The sequence below is a fragment of the Athene cunicularia genome (assembly GCF_003259725.1).
Source record: "Athene cunicularia isolate RWA chromosome 1 unlocalized genomic scaffold, athCun1 chr1_part2, whole genome shotgun sequence".
Taxonomy (NCBI): Eukaryota; Metazoa; Chordata; class Aves; order Strigiformes; family Strigidae; genus Athene; species Athene cunicularia.
Genome location: NW_020799092.1, coordinates 16,822,351 through 16,846,194, shown reverse-complemented (window position 1 = coordinate 16,846,194; position 23,844 = coordinate 16,822,351). Strand labels below are relative to the sequence as shown.

The 23,844-nt window shown below is 41.4% G+C and overlaps 2 protein-coding genes across 8 annotated transcripts in view; both read right to left on the bottom strand.

Annotated features, from left to right (window-relative positions):
• Positions 1-120: 120 nt before the first annotated feature.
• Positions 121-14,727, bottom strand: LOC113475895 (trichohyalin-like). Of its 5 annotated transcripts, none has more exons than XM_026841033.1 (10): positions 14,260-14,727; positions 12,281-12,366; positions 11,932-12,109; positions 10,589-10,817; positions 9,473-10,035; positions 8,403-8,544; positions 6,969-7,213; positions 5,229-5,392; positions 4,292-4,541; positions 121-3,961 (listed from the first exon to the last, which is right to left on the bottom strand). In XM_026841033.1, the coding sequence occupies exons 1-10, from the start codon at positions 14,329-14,331 to the stop codon at positions 3,737-3,739; spliced, it is 2,154 nt and encodes a 717-aa protein (XP_026696834.1). In that variant the 5' UTR covers positions 14,332-14,727; the 3' UTR covers positions 121-3,736. The 5 variants fall into 5 exon arrangements, with proteins under 5 accessions (XP_026696834.1, XP_026696835.1, XP_026696836.1 ...); XM_026841034.1 differs by having other exon boundaries at positions 11,938-12,109; XM_026841035.1 differs by having other exon boundaries at positions 14,624-14,727.
• Positions 14,728-16,732: 2,005 nt separating this feature from the next.
• Positions 16,733-23,844, bottom strand: part of BRAF (B-Raf proto-oncogene, serine/threonine kinase) — an 85,224-nt gene continuing 78,112 nt past the window's right edge. For all 3 annotated transcript variants that reach the window (XM_026841030.1, XM_026841031.1, XM_026841032.1), the window contains one exon: positions 16,733-23,092. In XM_026841030.1, coding sequence (XP_026696831.1) covers positions 23,070-23,092 — 23 coding nt within the window. In that variant the 3' untranslated portion in view covers positions 16,733-23,069. The remainder of the gene's footprint in view (positions 23,093-23,844) is intronic.

Below are 23,844 nucleotides of genomic sequence, written 5' to 3'. Positions count from 1 at the left end.
TACTGGTGTTAATTTCTTTCGAACCTTAAAAAAAATTGTCTTTTTTGTGTGCCTCCTTCCTACCACTCTCCCCTCTGCTCCCTGGTCTGACCCTATTCAACTCAAAACTTTAATATGCAAATGCTTGGGGTTTGTTTCCACAAATTTGCAAAACAGAGTCCCAAGCATTTTCCTAATGGATAGAAAATACATTGTGAATGTTTAAAGTTAAATAAAGCCAGCAAAAGAGCTAGATCATACATGGCTTTTACAGTCAGTTATTTTAATAGCAATATTAAAATTACTTTATGGCTGTATTTTAATAGTGAGAAATACAGTCTATGAATGACTGGAAATATTGTAACACTAAATATATTCCCAGATATGCTGTATGTGAAACTGCAGCAGTACGGGGTGGCTGCAGTGGTCTGTTTTCAGATGGTTAAGCAATGGAGAGGAAGTGCATAAGCAGACAATCTGCTGGTTTATGGTGACTATAAAATAATGATTAATGATATATAAATGAAGTCTGAAAAATAAGTCTAGATTCTGCTCAATATATTTAATGTATTTTCCTTTAATCATTCATATTCCATTTCCAAATGCTTAGGGATGAAAGCAGCAGCTGAGTTCAATGTCTTTTAAGTTTTAGGCTTGTTTTTCTAAGTCTAATTAGACTTACAACAAGGTACTCTACTAGCACGTGATTTTGTGTAAAAGAACTCAAAAAAGAAGAAAAGCAAGCAATCTGCAAACTTTACATTAAAGGAGATCTCCAAGGGCTGCCCACACTGGCTTTCTCTGGGTAGTGAGCCTGCCTGCTCCCATTTCCACGCAGCTGGAGGGGCAGGGGGGCCCGGCCCAGCCCCCTGCGGTGTGTGCAGCCTGGGCCGAGTCCATCGGTTAGGCAGGTCTTGGGCACAGCCAGCCCTGTTCTTGCTGAGCAGATTTCAGCCAGCTTTCCCAGAGGCCAAACAGAGCTTAAGCCAAATGAGAGAATTCCACGTCTGAAATGCAAAACTCTGCTTCACATGTAATTTCCATATATGCAGCAAGTTACAATTTTCTCAGACCTTAATTTAAACAGAGAAAACGTCAAAGCCTTCAGCTTATGTGTAGGTTCATCTTTCTTTCCTTTTCCCTTTTTTTTTAAAAAAAAAAAAACACCTCAGGATGGTTCATGCATATTACAGCTCCTAAAGTGATGAATACCCCTTTTAGCTATTAAGGCCTTAGAATATTTTGTAAACAACTGGAGGGGAGACTTAACTTTAATTGTCTTTTGAGGGGGAAAGCTGAAGCCATACCCTCTCAGTTATCTTTGGAGGAACACAGTCTGAGACTTACTGCTAAGAAACTGCTGGCCATTCAAAAGAGTTGGCAGAATTTCAAAGGAGCTCCCTTTTACAAGTTTTCTTAATAGTTTGTTGGGTTTTTTTAGAAACTGCTCTTATCACTAGTGCCGTGTTCCTGTAAAAGGGGTGAATTTTTGTATTACTTATGCTTTTTGCTGAGTGATGTGCCAGAAAATGTCACATGTTTCTAAGTGTATACAGAATGTCAGGCAACAACATTTAAATTTTACATCTAGTTTGGTATTAGGTAAAAACAATGTATTTATTATATTGACTTAAACCAAGGTATTACAAATATTATATATATTTTAGCATAATTTTGTGCAAAAGAAGAAAATCCTTCAATATAGCTCTGACTGCTGCAGCAAAATAATTGTGCCATGTCTATTCTCCTTTCCTAAATACCCACATGAAAGGGACAGTCACATTTCTGGCTCCCCAAAGCTGGCAATAGCATTCTCTGTGACAGAGCTGCTGTGTTTTGTACCTGATGAGGAAGAGGGACAGCACTTCAGGATGTGACAAGCATAACCTCCTCCTCCCCTTTGTCAGCGAAGGCACCTCCATTCATCAGAGTACAGTGCATTAAACAAACCCTCTCCTGTTACAAAAAACTGTCTCTTGACATGCCTTGCTGTTTCCTTTCAGTGGAGGGGAGGGGCCGGTAGCTTGTCCCCAGGAGCAGCTGACACCACATGCTTTGCTAAGAAAAGTCAGTAGTGCGCTGAGAAAATCAGGGGAGTCGTGAGCAAGTTGTACTGTGGACTCCAGGTGGTAGCTATGTACAGGGAATTCTTCTCTTAGAGCACTACGGGCTACCTTGGATGGTCACATAATTGTTTACCTCAATTTACCAATTCATTTATCTTTGTAGCATTCTCCTCATTTATTCATGGTGAACAAAAAGTCTGTTTATTCGGACCAGCTGTCCTACTTGCAAAGATAACCCGGTATCTTTCTGACCTAAGATTACCTGCTTTTGGAGACTGCCAGCCTGAAAGTGAGTTCGCAGGCAAACCAGGCCCCCAGGCCCCCCACTGGGTTTGGTGATTCTCCAAAGGCAGGTATTTCAGAGAACAGACATTTTTGTCATCACAATGCCTAGAAGGGGTGGCTTGTCACCAAAAACCGCATCTTCCTCTTTGCATTTTGGGCTTCTATAAGTCATTCCTCCTCTAGGGGAGTGGCCTATTTATTCCAAGCAGTATGGACACCCTGACAGTAGAAGAACTACACTTACCTGAAGCCAAAGCTGGAGGGCTCCAAGTTGCCTTAGCAGGTTTTCTGAAGCACTCCTCATGTCACTTTATCCTTGCCCTGCCCCTTACAGCAGTTTTGGCAGGCAGTAGCACAACTGTGTCATATGTAGGGAGACTTCTTCCCTGTGGATCTCAACTGACTTGGAAGAGTCTGTTGTTCATAATGGAAATGCAGTGGATACTTTACGTTGTATTTTAGCATGTACATTTTCATTGCTGCAGGTTTGGGTTTTTTAACATCCAGCTGGTGTCCAGCTCTCCTTCCCCATTATTTAATAGAACGTTAACGTATCAAGCTAAGTCATATGACAGCATCATGTAACTACATGTCCTATTTTATGTGGTCCTTGACCTTAAAGAAATGTGCTTTCTGGTGCTGCTCTGGAAGAAGCACAGCAGGGCAGAAAGTTCCCAGGATTCAACAGCAGAAGCCTTTTGAGACCTGCATTTAATTTCCCTGCAGACTTGGGTTAGCAGGATGTAACCTGTGCCTGTGCTTGCACTGCTTCACTTGAGGGACTCATCCCAGGGGGTTTGTCTTGACCTCCATTCTTGTTCTTCACCTCCTATTCTATTGCACAGCCTGTGCCCTCATTTAACTAATTGCTGTCTCTTGTTTGCATCTCAAAAGTAGCTACAAGCTAATGCCCCTCTGCCTCGCTCTAGATCTTGTGCCCTTTGAATCATTCTGTCACTAACTCCCAGGTCCTCTGTTGCTCCGCTTTGAGTCGCCTCATGACACTTTCAACAGCCTCAGACTACAACACTCGGCATGATGGGTGCTGACTCCTTGGAGGCCTTGGGAAAGATGACTTTGGGGCAGAAACTCGGTACTATGGCCCTATTTCATGTTAAATGCCAAGGTAGCTCTTTGTTGCAGAGCCAGTTCTGTCAGCAGGGTCACAGAACAGGTAACTCCAGAAGGAGGGGTAACTCCAGAAAGAAAGGCATGGAAAGGACGGAGCAGTGAAAATGCACTCTGGCTGCAATGAAAGGAAGATTAAAGGCTTCTCCAGGAATCATAATTCCACTTGTCACAACTGCATTCAAGCACCCAAGCTCCAGCCCACAGACTCACCCCTACAGGATACAGAGCAGGTCTGTGAACTGCTCGAGGGCCTGCTTACCCTCTCAGCAGCTTCCTTAGGCTAGCAGTGACGCCCGGAGCATCAAAAGATTCTGCTCTCTGAGGTACTGCTGGAGGTCACAGAGTTTTTGGCCTTCTTTTTCCATCTTTTGGTGTGACCGGTCTCTGCTCTGGAACACTCTCCCTTTGGCAGCCTGGTGCCGTTTTTGTTGCCTGTCCTGCTCCTGTGATTCTTGTTTCAACGTTTCCTGCCGTGACTGCATTCTGCTCCTGAGAAAATCCTACATAAAAAATAAAGACATTTACAATAGTATAGCCAGCTTTCATGCTGAATTTCATCCACAGTTACCTCTGGCAGAAGTAATAAATGGTTATAATCTATGGAAATTCATTCCTTGCATGCAGCAAGACTCTTTCTATCACAGAGACAGAGAATTTCACTTCCCATCTTTCACCTTTATACATGTGTCAAAAAATGTTACCCTTCATCTATTTATCTCTAAATTATATAATTATATTGGAAATAAAACAGGTAAAAGACAAATACTCTGGATGGTGCCACTGCTTGAAACACTGTAGTACAGGAGAAATGTTTCTGAAATTGCCCTTACCAGCCTTTCTTTCTCTTGTTCAGAGCTCCTGTCATTGCGTTCTACCTGCAACTCCTCTCTCTGCAAATGCTGTGCCTTTAAGAACTGCAGCCTCTGACTTGCTTTCCTCTTCTCCTCCTCTAGCAAGGAGGATGCCTTCCTGCTCCTCTCTGCCCCAGCAGCCTGGAGCAGTGCCATGTGCTGCAAAGCTCTGTCTTTGTGCTCCAGCTGTTTCTCCAACACTTGCAATGTTCTCTGACGCAATCGCTGCCTGTTTCCAAAACAAAATTTCTCAAATTTCTCAGAAAGAAAGAAATAGCAATAAAAGAAAAAGACAGTGTCTAAGACACAAAGCAGATATTTTGGCAATCTGTGCTCAGTTAACATTCCAGAATTCTTTGTTACATTATGAGGGCTAAACCCATGTCCTAAACAGAGGTGGCAAAACCCTCAAATGGGATGCAGTCATCTCTTCACCTGACTACTTAACCAGGTGCGCCTTATGTTCTTGGTCCTGAAGACCAGGAATCAAGGAAATGGATTGTGCCTCCAGGGCTCTAGTACTAATGGGGAGAACTGGGTGCCTGTGTGTATGGGTGGTGGAGCCACAGGGGCAACAGAAGAGATGGAAGGAGGTGGGTCATCTGGGTAAGGACCTGCTGAGCTTAAGTGGGCTGTGGGACCAGGGGCAGGGATCTGGGGGGAAGCAAAAGGACTTTGGGTCCAAGGACGAGACTGAAGGGAACTTGCCCTTGGAGATAATGTTAAAGGCTGTGGGTCCATGTGCCCACACAGCCATACCTCAAGCATCACTTTTATCCCCATCAGTAAACCCCTCTGCAGAGACTAGCATGAGGCACCACATGTGATGTTCAGAGACTGACTGAGAGCACCAGGGAGCAGACATTACCAACCTTCCGACATTTACAGCAAAAACCAGTTAGCTCCTAGGTATTACCTCTGGTTGTCCCTGCGCAGCTGGCGTTGGATGCCATCTGCCTCTTGCTGCTGCTCTCTCTTCAGCTGCCTCTGCTCCTCTTGCCACCTTTTGTGCTCAATCTTGGCTCTGCTGAAGTCCATCTTACTCCATCTCTCCTGAGATGCACCATTAGGTATTGATTTCTAAGAGAAAAAACCCAAACTGAACCCTTAATCTCATCAGTATATTTTTCTAATACAAACTGTAAACCTACAAAACCAGAACAGCTTGATCTTCTAATGTCATTCCCAAGCTCCAGAAGCTGCACTGGCTCATGAATACTGTTGTGTCATTTCCCATCCATGAAAATATTGAGTATGATGCTAAAACCTGTACAAAAGAACCAACAAAGGGGTGCCTGAAAATCCAGATATTTGTAAGAGTTCTTTATAGGTCAGTAGGCTATGCTGTTCTGGTTGTTCCAGTGTTGAGCCAGTGCTTAAAACTGTCCAATCTTTGTGTCAGCTTCTGGATTGTATGGAAAATATAGGTTCTGACCACAAACTGTCTTGCAGATTCCTTACTAGATTTTATTAGAAAGAGAAATATCTGCCTCCCTCTGGCCAAACACAGAATCTTCCTGGAGTTCTGTGCAGGTATACTAACTCTTCACTTCCTGTTGTCTGAGATTTCTACTCACAGTCAAGCAATTTTTGTGTTTTCTTCAGCAGTATCTGCATTTCAATGCTGGGCAGTGTTCCTAATTTGCACTTTTAAATGCACTGTGCTTATAGAGATGAAGGAGCACCTAGAAGGTTTCTTTTCATAGCCATAGTGCAGTATTTATTTCTTTTGTACTCAGTACAGTGCCCCATATGAGGGAAGGAGCAAGGAAACATCACCAAAACTTCGACATGCATTCCAGTTTACACTGCTAGGTCTGTTTGGGTCTGGAACAGAGTTTCCACAAAATATTTTCCTCTTCTCAAATGCATCCTCTCTCCTCCTATTCCCAGCTGCATTTGGTATGTTCCTGCCATTAGCTGCTCTCTGCTAACAGAATGTCTCCTTCCAGTTCTTTCCCGAGGACATCTCTAGTACCACAAGCTGGAAAACACTACAGGACCTTCCAACAATGTCCCTGCCAGTCTCCTGTAGCATTTTGACTGATTTCTCTCAACACATTGATCTGTATGGCTTCCTAGGGGCAGTAAACACCTTTGTTCGCCATTGTATTGCTATTCTTTGCAAAAACTGTGCCTTGTGGGTGGTTTGCATTTAGGGACATACAGATGAAGAGATCAAAGAAAGAATCAAAGGTGTTTTATAGGTGGGAGGTGAACAAATGGTGTTTTCCAGCAGGTAAAAGACTGGCCTGACACTTACAAGACTTGAAGTTTCATCCCAGCCCTGACACACACTCCCCACTATGGGATTCAGCTGACTACCAAGACCTTCTCCTTTTTGCTTTCAGTATCTGTAAAAGAGGAATCATTTTTTTCCTATCTAGTAGAGCTGGCTGAGAGGTTTAGTTAGAGAAGATTAAATCTAAAATAAAAAGATCAATCAAAAGTGCTGAGTAAAAATACCGAAGTGCCCTGTTCCTGTACATCACTGATTCCAAAGTGGAAACCTTATATTTCTATATATGCATAGCCATATTTTTTTTTTTTTCAGTAAAAACCTTTGAGAAAGACATCAGAGGAGAGTATATTCTCACATGACACAAACAAATGGCTTGATCCTAATAGCTAAATTTAGTTTTGACCAAATACTTACTCTAATGCTTTTGTCCTTTAGAAGATTTACAAGATGCATGGATCTCCCAGCTTGCTCACTGGAGGTACTGTGCAGTCTTTGTACACGTAGAGCTGATTTGATGGTCAGGCTGTCTTTCTCTAGTGATTGATTCACTCGGTCAAAGAAGCTTTGGCGCCTGAAAGGAACCAAAGCACTGGTTCCCAGGGAAGGGGTCCTTTGGGAATGCTGGATCAGAGCTTCTGCCACTCTGGACTCAAAAAGACCTTTCAAATAAATTAGGGCAGGGACGTAAAAGGTTATAGAAGGCTTATAAAAAGAAAGCAAATTTAAAAAAAAACCCATACAGAATATATTCAAGTAAGACTTTTATAACTTAGTACAAACATGTTCCTCTGAAGAAGTGGGACATTTTTTGGTCTGCACAAAACAGGTCCCAGCTTTCAAAAAACAAGCTTGTCATTGCAGTCAAGCAAGTGTTTTGCCTGGTAACACAAGATCACTGACTGGACATACAGCTGCTCAGGCTAAGGGGTTGTTTATGTGGTATTTCGCAAGCAGACATGAGCTGCTTCTGCCAGTGCTCAGAGACAAGGAAAAATTATGTATTTCTTGACAGAGCAAAGCCTGAGCTATCTATCTTGCTGAAAGACAGAAGGAGTTAGCTTGGGCACAACACTGTGCTAACACAGCTCTTGGGTAACTGAGAACAGAAGCAGTGTTTGCTTGCACCTTTCTGCTAAAGACAGTGTGAACCTGAGTGGCAGTTTTTGCACGAAATAATGCTGGAACACCAGCTGGGATGAAATGTGCACTCCTGCTTGACTTTTCATTCTTCCTCTTAACAGCAGTGACACAGAGCAAAGCAGTAACACCTAGAGAAAGCTTTAGGCTTTCAGTAGCCTCACTTAAATGCCTGCAGTTGTCACAAAAACAGCTTAAATGAGAACAGCAACAATTTGATTAAAATCATGATCCAGCCCCTTTTGGATGATAAGGGAATAAAAGTTTACTCAATGATGTATAAAACAATAAATTTCAGCACAGCTAAGAGAAGGAGTGTTCTGCAGAACAGTCCTGGTGAAATCTTTTTGCTATAGGCAGTCAGTTAATGTTACGGATTAATTTTTAAAGTAAGGGAATTTTATAATAAATAATATTTATAGTGAGCATTATGATAAAGGTCAAGAAAATCCAAAAGTTGCTGCTGCAGTAGCTGTAAAAGCCAAAAAATCCCAACTTCTGTCTGAAAATACTTTCACACTGAGAAGAACAACTTCTCAAGACATACTACAGTTAATACCTACATATAATGATACTACATTATGGTGGCATTGCAACATTTTCTTTTGAAACATCAAGAACTATGGCAACAGATCTTAGACAGGATGGCCCGCTGTGCTGATGTTGTGTGGCAAGTCTTATGTTTGGATAAAACAGCTACAATTTCAATACCATGTTCGTGTTTAATATTAGCCTCAGTTTCAACATCCCGCTGTCTTCTGTCTGCTTCTTCCTTGTGGGCTGTCTCGATTAGCCAGCTGTCTGTGTTGACAGCAGTATCAACAACAGTGTGAGCCATCTCCCTTTGAGGACTCTAGAAATAACAAGAAATACAATCATATTCCAGACCCAATAAGGAAAAGAATAGGCTACGTTCATGAACTTACAGAGTAAGATCTTAAGTTGCAACTGAAGTTTGAGAAAGAATAAAAAAAACTCTGGGGGACTTCTTTACTAGCCAAACAAAGAACTCTTAAGTAGGGTAATTTTGATCACTTTGTGGGTTTCTCTACATCTTCAAATGACCTAAAAACTGGCAGTACTTCTGCCTGTAAGGGTCCAGACTGGTACAAAAAAGATCAGGCCAGAGCAGTTCTGGCTGAACGACACTCATGCTTCCAGCACATGCTAGAAATCAGGATTCTAACCCGTGCAGAGCAATGGAGAAAAGCTTGGCAGTAGCTGGTGCACATTAACCTCCTCCTTACAGATCCTCATCCAGTGCCCTGTTCATGAGTACCAAATCAAGTACGGAGGATCACAGAAATATCTCTTTTGATCTTTAATTGGGAGAGGTTATGCCTCTAATAGAGCAGAGAAGTATCTTAATAGAATCATGCCATGGACTGCCTTAATATGGAACAATCCTTACTCTAATCCTTATCCGGTGTAAACTCTTTTATTTGACACTTCTTCCTGCCTTTACCTCACTTACGCAGAGGCAGGATGTAGACATACTGGGCTGTGTGACACTTCTCATATTCTGCATCTGTGGAAGAGGTTTTAGGAGTCTGCTCCAGCCAGTGACAATGACATCTTCCAGTTCTTTCCTCAGTCAAAGGTTCACAAAGTCAGTGCAGAGCAAAGAGTCTCTCCATTCTTTAGCAGGCATGCATAAGGCCCAGGCTTAAGATCTCTAGTAATTTTTTGGTACCAACAGTAGAAAACTTGAGGTAACAAAGCAGACATTATACAAATAGCAGATCACATGTTAACAAAAGAGCCAGAGTGAAGCATTTTACCTTTTTAGGTTCTAGAACCTCATTGTCCTCTTTCAGACAAAACTGAACATCTTTTGCAGCACTTTCTGTTTTCAATCTCTTCTCTTCCTTCTTCTCTTCCTCTCTCAAAACACTTTCTGAAGATGAAATCCTCATTTCAGACAGTTGCTCTTCTACTTTCTCATCTTCTTTACTCAAGCGTGTTCCTGGGATGAAAGCATCTTCTTGCTGCACTTTGCACCCTGCAGGCCACATAGGTTCCTGAGCTACAAGGCAGCAATGGGGAAGTGAGGCACACCTACAGCTGTACTCAGCGCATGGCCGAGCCAAATACAGACCCCTTGGCCAGTAGTCCAGGTCTGAGTGACCCTGTCTGTAATGGCCTGAAGCTCTATAACCTGGTGTCACAACGTATGGGTAATCCACGCTCGAATCTACCACCATCTGCCTGGCTGCTAAAGGCATCTGCAGTTCTAGGATGATGCGTTCACTCAAGGGCAGAGGAATCCGCAGAGCTTGGTCAGAAGACACCTCCTTAGTCTGCCCATTCCAGAAATTCACAAGAACTCCCCTTCTGTTGTGTGCTGTGCATATTAAAAAAATAAATAAATAAATAAATTAAAAGCACGTCAACCTGTGTGATTTATTCCTTAGAAAGCAGGAGATAAAAGTAAGAGTTTGTGTTTAGACAATTTCGTAACACTTGCATAATTTTTTCTTTACAGGTTTAAAATTTCACCTTCTTTTAGAACTATGAAGAGACAGCAGATAGCAAGATTTTTCGCTCATCACAGTGAGCCAGCATTTTATCCTGCAAAAGCTGGAAACAAGACTAACAGGGGAATACTCATGAAGGCCAGGAACATTCTTCTCCTTGTGTTGGGAGGACATGGCCCCCCCACACTTTTTGAGGAAGTTTCCACTCACAGAACAAAGCAAAGGCTAATTCTGGGAGCTGCATTAATTCCGGCACTGAAAACAAAAAGTCTGCTTAGTGCCAGCAACAACAAAAAAGATGATGAAGAGAACCCAAGAAGCAGGTGGTGAGTTCCCCATGACTGAGACTGTTCTCTTTTCTGTGTAGTGACCAGCAACCATGGTGAGTCTAGCACTATTAAGAAAGCCAATAGCTCATACCTAAACGTGCCTCTTTGTTTTCCATAACCTTTAGCACAGTGCCCGGGCCAAAACGTTCAGCTCGAGGCTCCCATGGTGCCAAAACCCTGTCTCCTGGAGCAAGAGGCTGTTGCCTGGCATCTTCATAGTGGAGAATGTCGTAGAGAGGCGTTTCCTGCATGCGAGGCCGTACCTTGCCTTTCAGAGTGCGACTTTTGTCAAACTCAATTAAAAAGCGTTCCCTGGAGCCCTACAAGAATAAAACATGTGGTCTGCAAGACAGACGTCTGGGTCCAATTAACGGCCAAACAAACACAAGTGCTAAGAGGGAAGTGGCAGAAATCCCAGGAAGCAGAATGTGATCTGGGAATGTAGCTTTCCTCTTCTACCAGGTTTTTCACTGTCCTGTATCCATACTGGACTTTAAAAGTAACTAAAAGACTGGGGCTTAAGGAGCTGACAGCCTCTCTCTTCCTTTCACTTTGGACTTAGATTTTAGTAAGAACACAATAAGCAGGCTAAGGCAGAACTGTACCAGCAAAACCTCCTATCAGAAAAAGAGTAGCCAAAAGAAACTGCTGCATCTGATCCAGTTTGTTACATAGTAATCAAAAATACAACCAGTAAAACATTGTAACTGTCATAAAATTAAATGTTTTAAGCCTTCATCAAGGGGTGTGGGGCAGATCCATTACAAAAATCTCAGCCTGCTCTGCAGATCTGTGGGTGCACTTACACAAACAATGCTGTCAGCTCCAACTCCAGCTTGTGTCACTCATACCTTTAACCGACCCCATCTGTTCCACCGCACACTGGAGCTTGCAGCCATCCTCACCTATACTAGCATCACTATTTATTTCACTAACCTGCAACTGTGAAATGAACTGGATTTGTAAAGAAAGCCTGCAGGGGGGATTTCCTGTCTGTCGTCATTTCACAAATCCCATAAACAGGAGAACAAGGAAAGCTCTTAGCTTGGTAAGGAGGAAGTGGTCCCTGGGGGCAGACATTTTGGATTACTATTATGCTGTTTAGGTAACTGACTTTGATGCTAGACTGGGCAGAAGCAGACAATAGGGATAAGGGCCCTGTTTTGTTTGATTGTCTCTGAATAACAACTTATTATAACTACTAAAATGGATTATTTCCAAGCTGCTTTTGCTTGCAGGACTCTTCATAGAAAACAGCCAGTCATCATCAGGAAACAGATGAAAATAGGATGTGAGGAGACAACAGTGGTTGTGAAGTGCACTGTATCCCAGGAGAGCCACACTGCAGCGAGGCCATGGGACTGTCGAGGCATGGGAAGAACAGGGAAAAGACACACAGATGCTCTTACAGCACAGTTCCCAATAAATAGCTACCTTCACCTCTTGGGCAATGTGGCCCAGGTAGTAATAGCCGTCAGCTTCTCTCCTTGCCAACACACGAGCCCCCCTCAAGAAACTGAAAGCCTCTGGGCATGAATCAATGAAATTCCTTTTTGATGAGGGTATTAAGAGCATACAAAGGGAATCTGGGTTCCATGTACAAACAGGAAAGCTGTGAAAAACAAAAATACAAGTAACAAAGACCTTAGCAACAGAACTTCTGCAACTTGCTGCAATGAAAAGAAATGCACATAGGACACCCACCCCACCCTGCAATAACTGGGTTTCCTAGCTTTTTTCTCCTCTGCGTTTCCAGTGACCCATTTATAGATTTGGCACTTACTGTGTTACTGGACATCTTGGCACCAGAGAGCCACAGGGATTAGCTGTGTGACAACACTGGACGTGTGAGATGGACATGGAGCTTACCTGGAGGTGGGGAAGGAGGAGATGGAAGCAGAAGATGAGCATGATTTTTGAACACTTAAATCCTTAAACAGGAATATTATTTATAAAACTGAAATTTACTTTGCAGTGTATTACTCCTCTGTTTTAATTCTTCCATCATATCTTGCACTGCTATGCTGTTTATCTGTAAGCTCATCACAAACAATTTTGATTTTAAGAAATCAAGCTTTGAAAGAAATATATATATAAAAAAGAACTATATGATAAAAAACCCTTGTGTTTTACCTGCCTTCTATTCATCTGCTAGATAAGTAGCAAGTGTATCACTGTTTATTCAGTCATGATGAGATGTGTTTTTCAAAGGACGTGTCATTTTGAGTATACACTAAGCTACAGCAGATCTCCATTTTGGCCTGTCTCACATCCTATCATCATTGTATTCTGCTGTGAAGGAAGCACTAAGTGTGTGATTCTTACATCAGAACAGTTCTCCTTTCTTACCTTCCTTTTCTTTCCTTTTAGTTAATTGATTTCAGTAAAGAGCTTTGAACCTGGAAAAATACACTAATTTCTCAGGACAAGGCACCGCTTGGAGACAGGTGGCAGAACAGAGGCAGGGTGGAGGTTCTGGAGCTGCCTCTCCCGTCCCCAGGAGCAATGCAGGCATACCAGCCAGTCTGCCCCCAGCTCTCAAACAGCAGCTCAGGGGCAGCCAGTGAGCAGGTGTGCATTGCCTCCTCTTGAACCCTGCTTCTTACGCAGTTCCCCAAACTCCCCATGCAAGCAAGAGTGGTAATGTCAATGAAAGGAGCTGGAGTCAAGGAAGAATGAAGGTGAGGATTGAGTCTAGGAAGACAAAGCTGCTTTTGAAGGTCAAAGCCAGCAGTGGAACCATCTGGCCTGCACAGGATGGAAAATGTGAAATGTTTGAGAATAATGACACAGGGAACAATATGCCAGGGACTATGAAAAGGGAGAAAGACAAAATGCAAGGGAGTTGTGAGGTGGAGTTGATGCCAAAACTACAAACCTTACATTAAAGTGTTTAGGTTTTATGGGAAAAGATAAACTCACGTTGAATTAAGCAAAAATAGAGTGTTAAGCAAAAACAGTGATTGCACAGTTTCCCACTGTTTGCTGTAAACTGTTGCTGAAAATGCATTAGGGCTGTTATAAGACTCAGAATAGTGAAGAACTTAAAATATCTTAACTACAAGGACATCCACAGGGTAGACATGCAAAGCCTATGCTGTTTCAGCTGAGGATGTCAGCTGTTTGGGATGTTAACAGATTTAGAAGATACTGTTATTTATTTAAAATACAGTATTTGACCACCCCTGCCTAAGAGTAAAACACCACTGAAGTCTGTGAATCAGGATACGCTGGCTGTAAACAAAACTGTACATTCACCTACCAAAGAAAAAGGACAATCAAAGCAAGGCATTTGTTCTTTCCTTCAGAATTTTCACCTTTACCTGCCAGTAACACCTATTTTCAAGTACTGGTCTGTAAAGTTCAATTAAATCACTTTACAGGGTGAATCTTTCCCTGCAAAGGTAAATGGAGCTGGAACAAGATACACCTAAATTTGACCTCAAGTGTTGGTGATGATGCCTTTGGCTCAGGGGCTATGTAAAGTGCTATTCCCTCACAAGCAGAGAATTAAGGTACAAGTAATGTACAATCAGAAAGGTGGCTATGCCAGCTCAGGATGTCAGGTATAGCCTGTCACAGAGAACCCAAACATTTAAATCTTTGTCCGCAGACTGTGTTGTTCATAAGCTGCCAGGCAAAAGAAGGTTACTCTTCCAGAGGGTCACAGAAACTCTTGCCCAGTTCTAGTTTGTGAAGTGTCATCCCATAAGTACCAGGACGAACTAATTAGCATGCACTAATTTTATATTGGTGGTATACCTTTTCAGAAGCAGTAGGGGGGAGTCTGATTGCTTGAAAGGACCTCTCTGATTGTCTGGCTACTTTCTCCATTATTTTTGCGTGCTTTGCTCATGATCATCTGAGTCTCCTAGAAGGTATATGACACGTACTGGGTGCAACTTGTCCTCCCTAAGCAGCTAGCAGATTTCCTCCGACTCTTGCTGTGGCAGTGAACGGACACACTGACTGACAGGCTGGGGCTTCCAGCACCGCAGGGATCAAAGCCAGGCTGCTGCTTCAGCGACCCTCCTGAGCGAGCGTCTGACTAGGCAGCAGCGCCATCTTAACGCCTATTTAAGAAAAAAAAAAAAAAAGGAGAAGTAAGTAAAGAGAGCCCACTCACACGTGCAAGTCTTTACTAACACGGGACAGGCGTGAGATTCTTTATTGGGCGTTTCTGTGCTTTGGCGTCCTACAGCCGCCGGCCAGCAGAGCGGCCTCGCCTCGCCGCGAAAATAAAACTTGTCCATGTTAGAACTGCTGAGAAGTTAACTTAAAAGACATTTTAGGGAAGTCTTGTCACCAAGTAACAGCTGGGATAACAGTTGCCACAGAAGCAGGGGAAGTTAGCCTGAAGAGAACCCAGACCAACTGGTGCCAAGTTTTCCCAAGGGTGAGGGGAAATCACCCTTGGATGTTATCAAAGTCCAGAATAATCCTTGTGAAGCAAAACCCTCTGCAGAGATACAATTGCCCTAGGGCTAAGCAGAGCCATTGAGCATAAGGAAGATGAAGGGAGGTGGGTTACCCTCCAGGCATCCCATCATCATTATTTTTGTCTCCCCCCCACCTCTTCCAGAGTTACATTCTAAAGCAATCAACTCCCCTTAACCACCTTAGTTGCACCCCTGGAACCTTGTAGAGAGGAGAAGTTTTGAATTACAGGGTAAACAATCTCCTTCAGACTTTTCCATGCAGTCAATCTTTATTATAGCAGTATTCTCATATTCACATCAAGTACATAGAACTTTTTGCCTTTTATATAATACAGAGTTCTTTAAATAACTTTACACAGAAATAGTTTTCTTCAATCTGATTTCAGCTATCAAATTTTAATATGTTTTAATTCTCCATGCTCTCTAACCAAACTGGACAATATTTCCCATTGTACAAATTTACATGAGAAAAACTCCAAAGTACAAATGAAGGGACAACAAAAGTAAAGAGGGAAGGAACAAACAAGAAAAATAAGTTGTATTGGCAATTACAGGGGAAACTTGAGAAGGAAAGAAGGGGAGTTGCCATGACCTATGTAACAAGAAACCAAAAATAAACATTTTGTTATGAATTAAAAAATAAATACAAGTTTCAAAACAATTACTCCATTGTAGATTTTAAAAAGCAGCTATGGAAATCTACTAACACAATTTTTTTTTTTTTTAAGTAACCAGACTGGACCTTCTACTCTGCAGTTAAGCCCCTTGCAAACCTCTGGTGGTCAAAAAAAAAAAACAAAACAAAACCAAAACCAGCTGAAAGGAATGTGTTAGCACAGAGTTTAAATTGGAGGGACATCCATTTCATTGCACTAAGGAACAAACAAACAAACAAAAAGAAATCAAATCTATATAAATTTCCCTTTCCTCTCCTTACTAGATACTTTGCCTCTCATAAACAAGCCTCTGTATTATGAGGTAATGCCATTGTCTTGACTATATATAAAAATAATCAAGTTTAAAGGATATAGATCTGTACATCTATAAACTTTAAACAAGCCAGTCCTCTCTTACCCCCCCCATGGGGTCCAACTACCGAGTGCTACACCTTCCATCATTTTTTAATGAAACACATGCATTGTGCCTCTCGTGGAAGCCTCCCAAGAGACCAGTGCACCTTTCCTAATCTAGGAAAAGCAGCCTGCGCTCAAGTAAGAAAGAGAGACAGTGCAAGTAATGCACGACAGATTACAAACACATATACCTGCTCCTTCAAAACAAGGCAGAGTCACAGAAGGCAACAGTGGCCAGCCTGCATGTGTGTTTGACAAAGGGGAAAAGGGATCCAATTACGCAGCTGATGACTGATTACTTCTGCAACTGCTTAATAAAGATGTCACCTGCTCAGCCCTGGGAGACCCTCACTACACCTGAAATGAGGTGAGGAGGGAAGCTGCAACTGGAGGCAGCAGGGCCAGGAGGAAGCCTGCACTTGCAGTCAGGATGACCACAGCGCGGGTGGGCTGGCTCATGCACCCACACGGGCAGACCCTGCTCGTGGCACAGGTCAGCACTGGATCCCAACGGGATTTCAAGGGTGGCAAGAAGGAGGGGCAGGACTTTCCCCAATCCTGACAAGCAAGATCAGAATAAAAGCAACATTAATTTGGGTTGCCAACACATGCATGTTGGCCACTGTCAGATTTCTGTCAGTTGAGAAGTGTGGAGAGGGGGGAGGAAGGGGAGGCAGGTAGGACACAAGGCTCATGAAGGAATGATGTGCATTTTTTTCTTGATTTTTTTTTCCTAAAGGTTCACAGCTTTGAATAAAAAAAGCACATTTATTGCACTTACATTTTATTTTAGACAGAGTTAATTTAAATCATGCCCTCAGAAACCCCCACCATCCCAAAATAACCCAACACCCAAGTTTGGTCCGTTTTGCCCCCTAGATCCACCATCCATGCCCAGATGGCAGGCTTCATTTCTTGTCCTAACGTTCCACTGAACTCCCAAACACACAGACAGATTTCAACTAGGGTGAATACACAAATGCAACACAATGACATTTATCAAAACAAAACCCAACCATTTTCCAAACCCAAACAAAAAAAGAAAACAAAGTTATTTTTCATGGTTTACTTGCTCAAAAGCAATGCCACACAAGGCTTATTCTAAAGTACAGCTGCTGCAAACGTGACAAACTAGACAAAATGACCAGACAGGCCACTGTTGGCTCTTAAGGAGGCTGGATGAGCTGAACATGCTGCTGTGATGTTATAAAGCAAGTGCCTAGGTAGTTTAGAAGTTTCTACACCCATCAGCTCCCTTCTCTTAGGGAAACAGTTTATTTGTGATTTTGTTAGAAAAAAAAAGAAAAAAGGACAAAAATACCATCTTCTCACATGTACTTTTAGTGTAGAATTTGGGGTAGGTAGAAGGATTCCAGATACTTCCTGGAACATTAATAAAATGGTTTTACACTTTGCTTTCTAGAAGGAACAAAACCAAATTAAAATTGGTCTCATATTTCATATGAACTGTCCATTTAAACATAACTTTATAATTTACAATTATGCCCAAAGTCTTGCCCCAAAAAAGAAAAGATCTGAAAAAGCACTAATACCAAAACCTATTATTTTGTCCTTTATGGACAAGTAGGTGAAATATGACACTGGTATGTAGGTACTGCCAGAAGTCTACGTAACCAGTTTGAAATCTGAACAAATCAAATTCAAACATACTGGTTGTCCTCAGCTGACAAGACACCTACCATCTCCCACTGTTAACGTGCAATAACAATATGTGATCACTGAAGAGTAACTGCAAGAGGCTTGAGGATGAACCAAGGAAACCTGCTGATATTCCAGAAAACAAAATTAATTGCACTTTCTGGACCAAGGAATTAATTGTATGGTTTGATACATGTGGACTTTGATTACATGAGTCTAGCCATCAATTTCTCCTTATCTAGTGCTCATTCTGCATCTACCATCTCATTCCAAGATGCTATGATAGTGTAACTTTTGGCCTCTTTCTATTACCTTTCTTTAATGAGATCTTTGTGTCTTTGGAGGTGGAGGAGGGCTTATTTATCTTTAAATTAAATGAACCTCATTTAACTTTCAATAGAGCAAATTTCAAGCAGCAGTTTTACTGTAACTGAATTAGGTATCCTTCAATTCCTAGCTCTGAAATGAGTATTCTGGGGAATGCGCTCTGCCCTCCTTGCTCCTCTACAGAAGTTTACCAACTCCAAACTACCTATCTATAGTAATAGCTATATACAAAACTACTGCATTAGAAGTAAACCAAAGCCACTGCTCTAGTTACAAAGCACCTGGTTTACATTCTGTTGTACTTTTTAAGGTTGCAAAGGCACATGATCATTTGGCAAACTGCAAAGACTGTATGGGGGATCTCTATGTAAGCCATTTAACAGAGGGTCGTGGTAGCTGTCTTTTCTAAAGAGATGTGCTAATTTTCATCTGAATTCACTCTTGGTGTACTCTATGTTCTGCTGTTTTTAAAGTTTCCTCCTTCCACAGTTTCGTAGTTATTTACTGCTGTCATGGTGCTGATTTAGTAGTTTCTGTGTTAGCATCCTGGAAACTTAAATACAAAGATAAAGTTTTAAAAATTTGGTTCTGCTCCGCTCTTCTGATAATTTTATTTACTAGGTAAGAAGTTACGAAGCAATGAAGAAATATTTAAAATGCATGCCAAAACAAATACGAAGTGCAAATGCATATTAACAAGGCTGCAGTAAACAAAGTTCATTTCATAAACTTCTACATAAAATCCATAACAGAAAACCAGAACACCTTCAAGTGATGCTGTAACAGTCCACTCATGCAACTGCTTTTACTGAACTTGACTGTACCTAGAAGCTTTGCCTGTTGCATTGTGCTACTGGTGATGCTTTTTTTAACAGACAGAAGACATGTTGTCTACAGTACTATGAATAGTTTGTGCTACACATGCTGCACTCACAGTCAAGAAGGGAATGAAATCTATAGGCTGCAAAAGTGTGAAATGTCTACATGCTTCTTCCCTAAATTTAGCCCCTCCAGCTATCAAAACTTCAGCTTGTAATAGTTTGTGAGGTTTCTGGGGATCTGGCTTCCCCCAAATGTTCTGTAAAATGCTGGATGCATTTACATCACCAGGCAAACACAGAAGCAAACCTATTTATGGTTGCTCTTCAGTGTATTTTTCCCCCCAGTTTGGGTGTTTGTGGAAAGATGTGGTATTTATCAACAGTCAGCATTTCACTCATTTTATATGAAGGCCAAATTCTGCCTCTGATGAGCACATACTAATCCAAATGATGCTGAGAGGCCATGATAAGGTGGCAGTATTTGGCCGCAAACATTCTGCTGCATCATCAGCTGCCAGAGCATTCAAGTGCAAGTAAAGATGATTTAGGTAAGCATAAAAACCAGAAGTAGATTCATTTAATGACCTACATGAGTTTAGCAAAAAAAAATTATAAATGACTGAACTAATTGTATCTGGGGCCATATAGGACTCAATTCACTCAAAAATTACTTCCAAAACAACTAGGCCTCTAGCCATACCATTTGGTTTAAGCTCCACTACAATGTTCCAGTTCCAGCAAATATGCTGCAGGAAACAATCACGTACTGACAAGTAAGATGCAACAGATAAAAGGCCTCTTCTAACAGTATGGAAAAGGAAAGGCAGAGGGTAAGGTGTATGCATACAAATACAAATAGCTGGGATTGGATACTGGTAGTTTTGCAAATAATTTAGGTATTAGATACTGTAGAGCTAAAAGCAGTGTGACTGTCTAGATGTTTGCCCCAACACATGTACACAAAATATATACTAGCGTTTCCATACTATGACATGTGTTTGTGGTTGGGACACTACAGAAAAGTTGGTGTAAGGGACATGAATGTGTGGGTCATTTCAGTTTACTTCCTTCATCCGGCTGCTATACAGGGCATTCAGTTCTCCTCATTAACTAAACATCTACAGGGCACCTTTAAGACTGGTTCTGATGGCATGAAAGACATCCAAAAAAATCTCTGAAGAAAAAGATAGAAAAGATGATAATCTCAGCTATTTACAAACCAAATTTCTTCCACAGTTTTGCATGAGTATTACGTGGGACCTCTTACAAACACAGTACTACATCTATCTGGAGTGAAATAAATGTAAAAACCAGTAGAAATGCATCCTGAAAGGACTTCTCTAAACAGCAGCCAAACAACTTGCACATTCCTCAGGGAAAAAAAACAAAACAACCCAAACCAGAAAAACAAAACTACAAACAAACCAACCCCAATAAAAAAAACCCAGAGATCATGTGTTACTTATAAAGTGCTTTGCATGGACAAGGATGGCAATTTTCCTTGTGCTTTTCCTACGGGCTCAAGAAGCATATTGTAGACTAATGGGTAATCAATCTTCACGAAAATAAGTTCATTTTAAGCAAAGGTAGAATGAAATTCCCAACAGTTATGTTTTAGCAGATGTATTCTGCCAGCATGACCTTGGGGAAGGAAACTAGGGCTTTTAACAAGCTCTGTGAAACAAATGACTGTTGAACCACCTGTACACACTTGCTCCGATAACAGTTTCTTTTGAGAGAACATTAATTTCCAGTATGACTGCCATGTACAAATTAGGCCACAGCCCATAGAGGGGTTGAAGCAATTTATGGGGTGGAAGGAGAATGAGCAGTGACTACTTCACCCCCTGGGAGTCTGTATCTGTAGGTGTTCTCACCTGCCTGCTGACCCCAGTGGCCTCAGATGATCACCAGGGAGCACAAGCACTCTGATTTCATCTATCTGCACACCACCGCTTGCTCATTAGCTTCTCCACACTGGAAAGTGGCTATTGCTACTATTTAAATTCCTGCCAATCTCAATAAGGAAAAAAACCTTACAGCATCTGAAGACCCACAGCAGACAAGAAAAAATTTGTGCTTTTTTTTTTTTTTTTTAAAAAAAAATGCATCCTGTACACAAAATCAATTTTATTCATGTGCCAACATGAATCACTTCATTCTTGTAGTGACTATTAAGTCATTCACTATTGCTGTCTTGCTAATGTTTGTGGAATTAATATGAATACACAGTATTTCAATTATAATTCCCACTTCAAATTAGTCTGGTCCCTATAACCCCAGTAAATATTTACTGACAAACATAACAGACTACCAGCAACACCGCAGAACTCCAGGGTTTTAAGAGCACGTTCCATTACCGATGTGCATTTCTCCCTTCGCCTGGGAGCACCCTTCTGCAGACAGAAACAGTCCAACTCTACTAGGGAGGGAAGGACAGTGTCCTCACCCGATACACCCCAATGTTTAGCATGGACACCACATTCACACGCATTTAACTCCTTCATTTATTTGTCACAATTTTGTTTAACACTCCCCTCCTCCCACCAGCAAGAACCTTCCTGCTAGAGGCAGGTTGGTTCTCCTGCCTCACCTGGAGTGGTACAGGGCAGATACGGATCAAATTCTGAAAACTTGTCTGAGCTTGAATTTCTTTCTAATGTTGTCTGACTTGCCTCTGTACAAATAATTTACATGTAATACCACATACCAGAGAACTTTGCAAACAGATCACATCACAAGATATTTTACTAGAGGTAAATGATGTGAAGAACTTTATGAGTTTTTTCCCTGACTGGGTAACTTGCCAAAAAGCTACCAACCATTTGAAAACCAGGATTGGAGGACAGGAAAACAAAGGACACCAATGGAGATACCGCCACCTTCATCCTAGTTTGCAAAGTGTACAAAAGGGAAAGATGAAACGGAAGGGAAGAGATGACAGGGAAGAAAGCAATGAGAGGAGAAGTAGTCAGTGTGGATCCAGCAAGTACCGCTTTGTTTTGATCTAACAACTTGCCATTAGGACAAGATGCTCCACATTTACACACACACTTATCAGAGGACGTTTAACAGGATAAAAATCCTTTAAAAAAAGCTCTTGAAAGTACCAAAACATAATTTTCGGAATGTCTAATTCTAGGGGGTTTTGTATTTGTATTCAATTCAACCTGAGAACTTTTTTCCTCATTTATGAAAACATTACATATTGGTAAGGTACCTGGCATTAACCTGCACCCTCGTTTAAAATAAAACTTTTAAAGTAGGTACATACACCATTCACAGTCTGTATCAGGAACTCTACAGACTTCAGATGCTGTGGTAGCATCTTTGATAAATACATTGTATCATATGATACCAAAAAAAAAAAAAAAAAAAGAGAGAGGACAATCTCGACAATCTCGCTACATTTTTTTTTTTTTTAAACTTCAGTTTGTTGCTGGACCAACAAAAGACGGATCTACCTAATCCTTCTAAAAGATGTTGTATATGCACACACCAAGAAAATACTGGAAAAGGAAAAAGGTTAAGGTTGGTGGTGGTTGTTTGTTTTTTGAAGAAGTGATAATGTAAATCTGAAAAAAGGTACAGCAACATCCCCTTTTCCTTCAGATTAACCTCTTTGCCTTTAGAGTAACATCTTCTATAGCTCCCATCACCCCACACTTTCAATTTTACTGGAATAAACCCCAATTATATAGACATATTTAGGTGTTCGAATTAGTAATACAGTGAAAAGGGGATACTGCATTGTCCATAAATCAGTGAGTACACCAGGGAAAAAAGATCAGAACAGAAGATGATTCTCTTAAATTAGCACTCATCAGATTTTCAGCCTCTGATGGGATGTTGTTAGAGGGAGAAAGCCGACTGGCAGACCATCCAAAGCAAGTCTCCTAAGTTGCAGCAGCAGTTCCATCCCCTCATGCCCGAGCACCACAGTCAAACCACGAGTGCACTCTCCTCTCTCCGGGGAATGATGCCAACGGCACAGGCAGCCACTGCGGGTCTCCAAATGCACGTGGTGGTTTGTGTTGAAGGAGAAACACTGGCAGCAGAGGATTCTGGTTCCCAAAAAAGATATTTTTTCCCATTGTGTTGGACTGGCAGTTCCATTCTGCTCCACTTTTAAGCTTATGGATATCTTTTCTAAATTACTTTAGGTTTTGCGGAGCAGAATAGAGTTCTGATGTTAAGAAACTGTAGGAACACAAGACTTAAATAACAGAGTGGGTGCTGCCATGGCGCTGTGGCTACTTGAACGCTGCAAATTCTCCTGTAGAGGGAGGACAAGAGCTTGGTTTAAAAAAAGTGATTCCAGTTACTAGGTGGTCAGAGGTTTTATCCAGACTAGTTGAACAACAGGTTGAATATAAAAGATGTTAAAAAATGCAAACTGTTAAAATTAAAGCATAAAAGAATACATAGCGAGAGAACACTGAATACAGACCCAGCATATTTTACCGAAAAAGAATTTCTTGAAAGCAAGCTGTACCCGTTCTTCCCAAGACAGAGGTCTGAAAGTTCAAGCAAAGTCCAATTTATCATGCATTTGAAAATAAAATGTGTCAGTTCAATTTCACTTTAAGCTCCTTATTGCACATATATCCTCCTGAAAAGCAACAACTGCAATAAATGTGTCAGACTGCAAGCTAATTTCTGTTCTGGGGTAAACCTGGTTTAACAAAGACTATTTGACACACCCATTAACCTTTAAAGACTATATAAAGTGCCTGAATATTAAACCAGTATTAAAGAAGGCTAGGATCTGGTTTAGAGACCAACATAGCAACCTACTGTGAGAAAAATAAGAATCGTGAGGTTGTCTACTCACTCCCAGACCAGAAATTAGGCCTTGCTAATAGGGAGCACAACAAATAAAGCAACCCCATACTTCCTTCAGAATTACTGAATAATCAATAATTCTGTGCAATGCTTTCACATTCAGTGATGTCCTGAAATTCTACATATTTTATCTAGTGTCAGCATGCCATGAGATAGACTAGTAGTCCCATTTCAAAGATGATT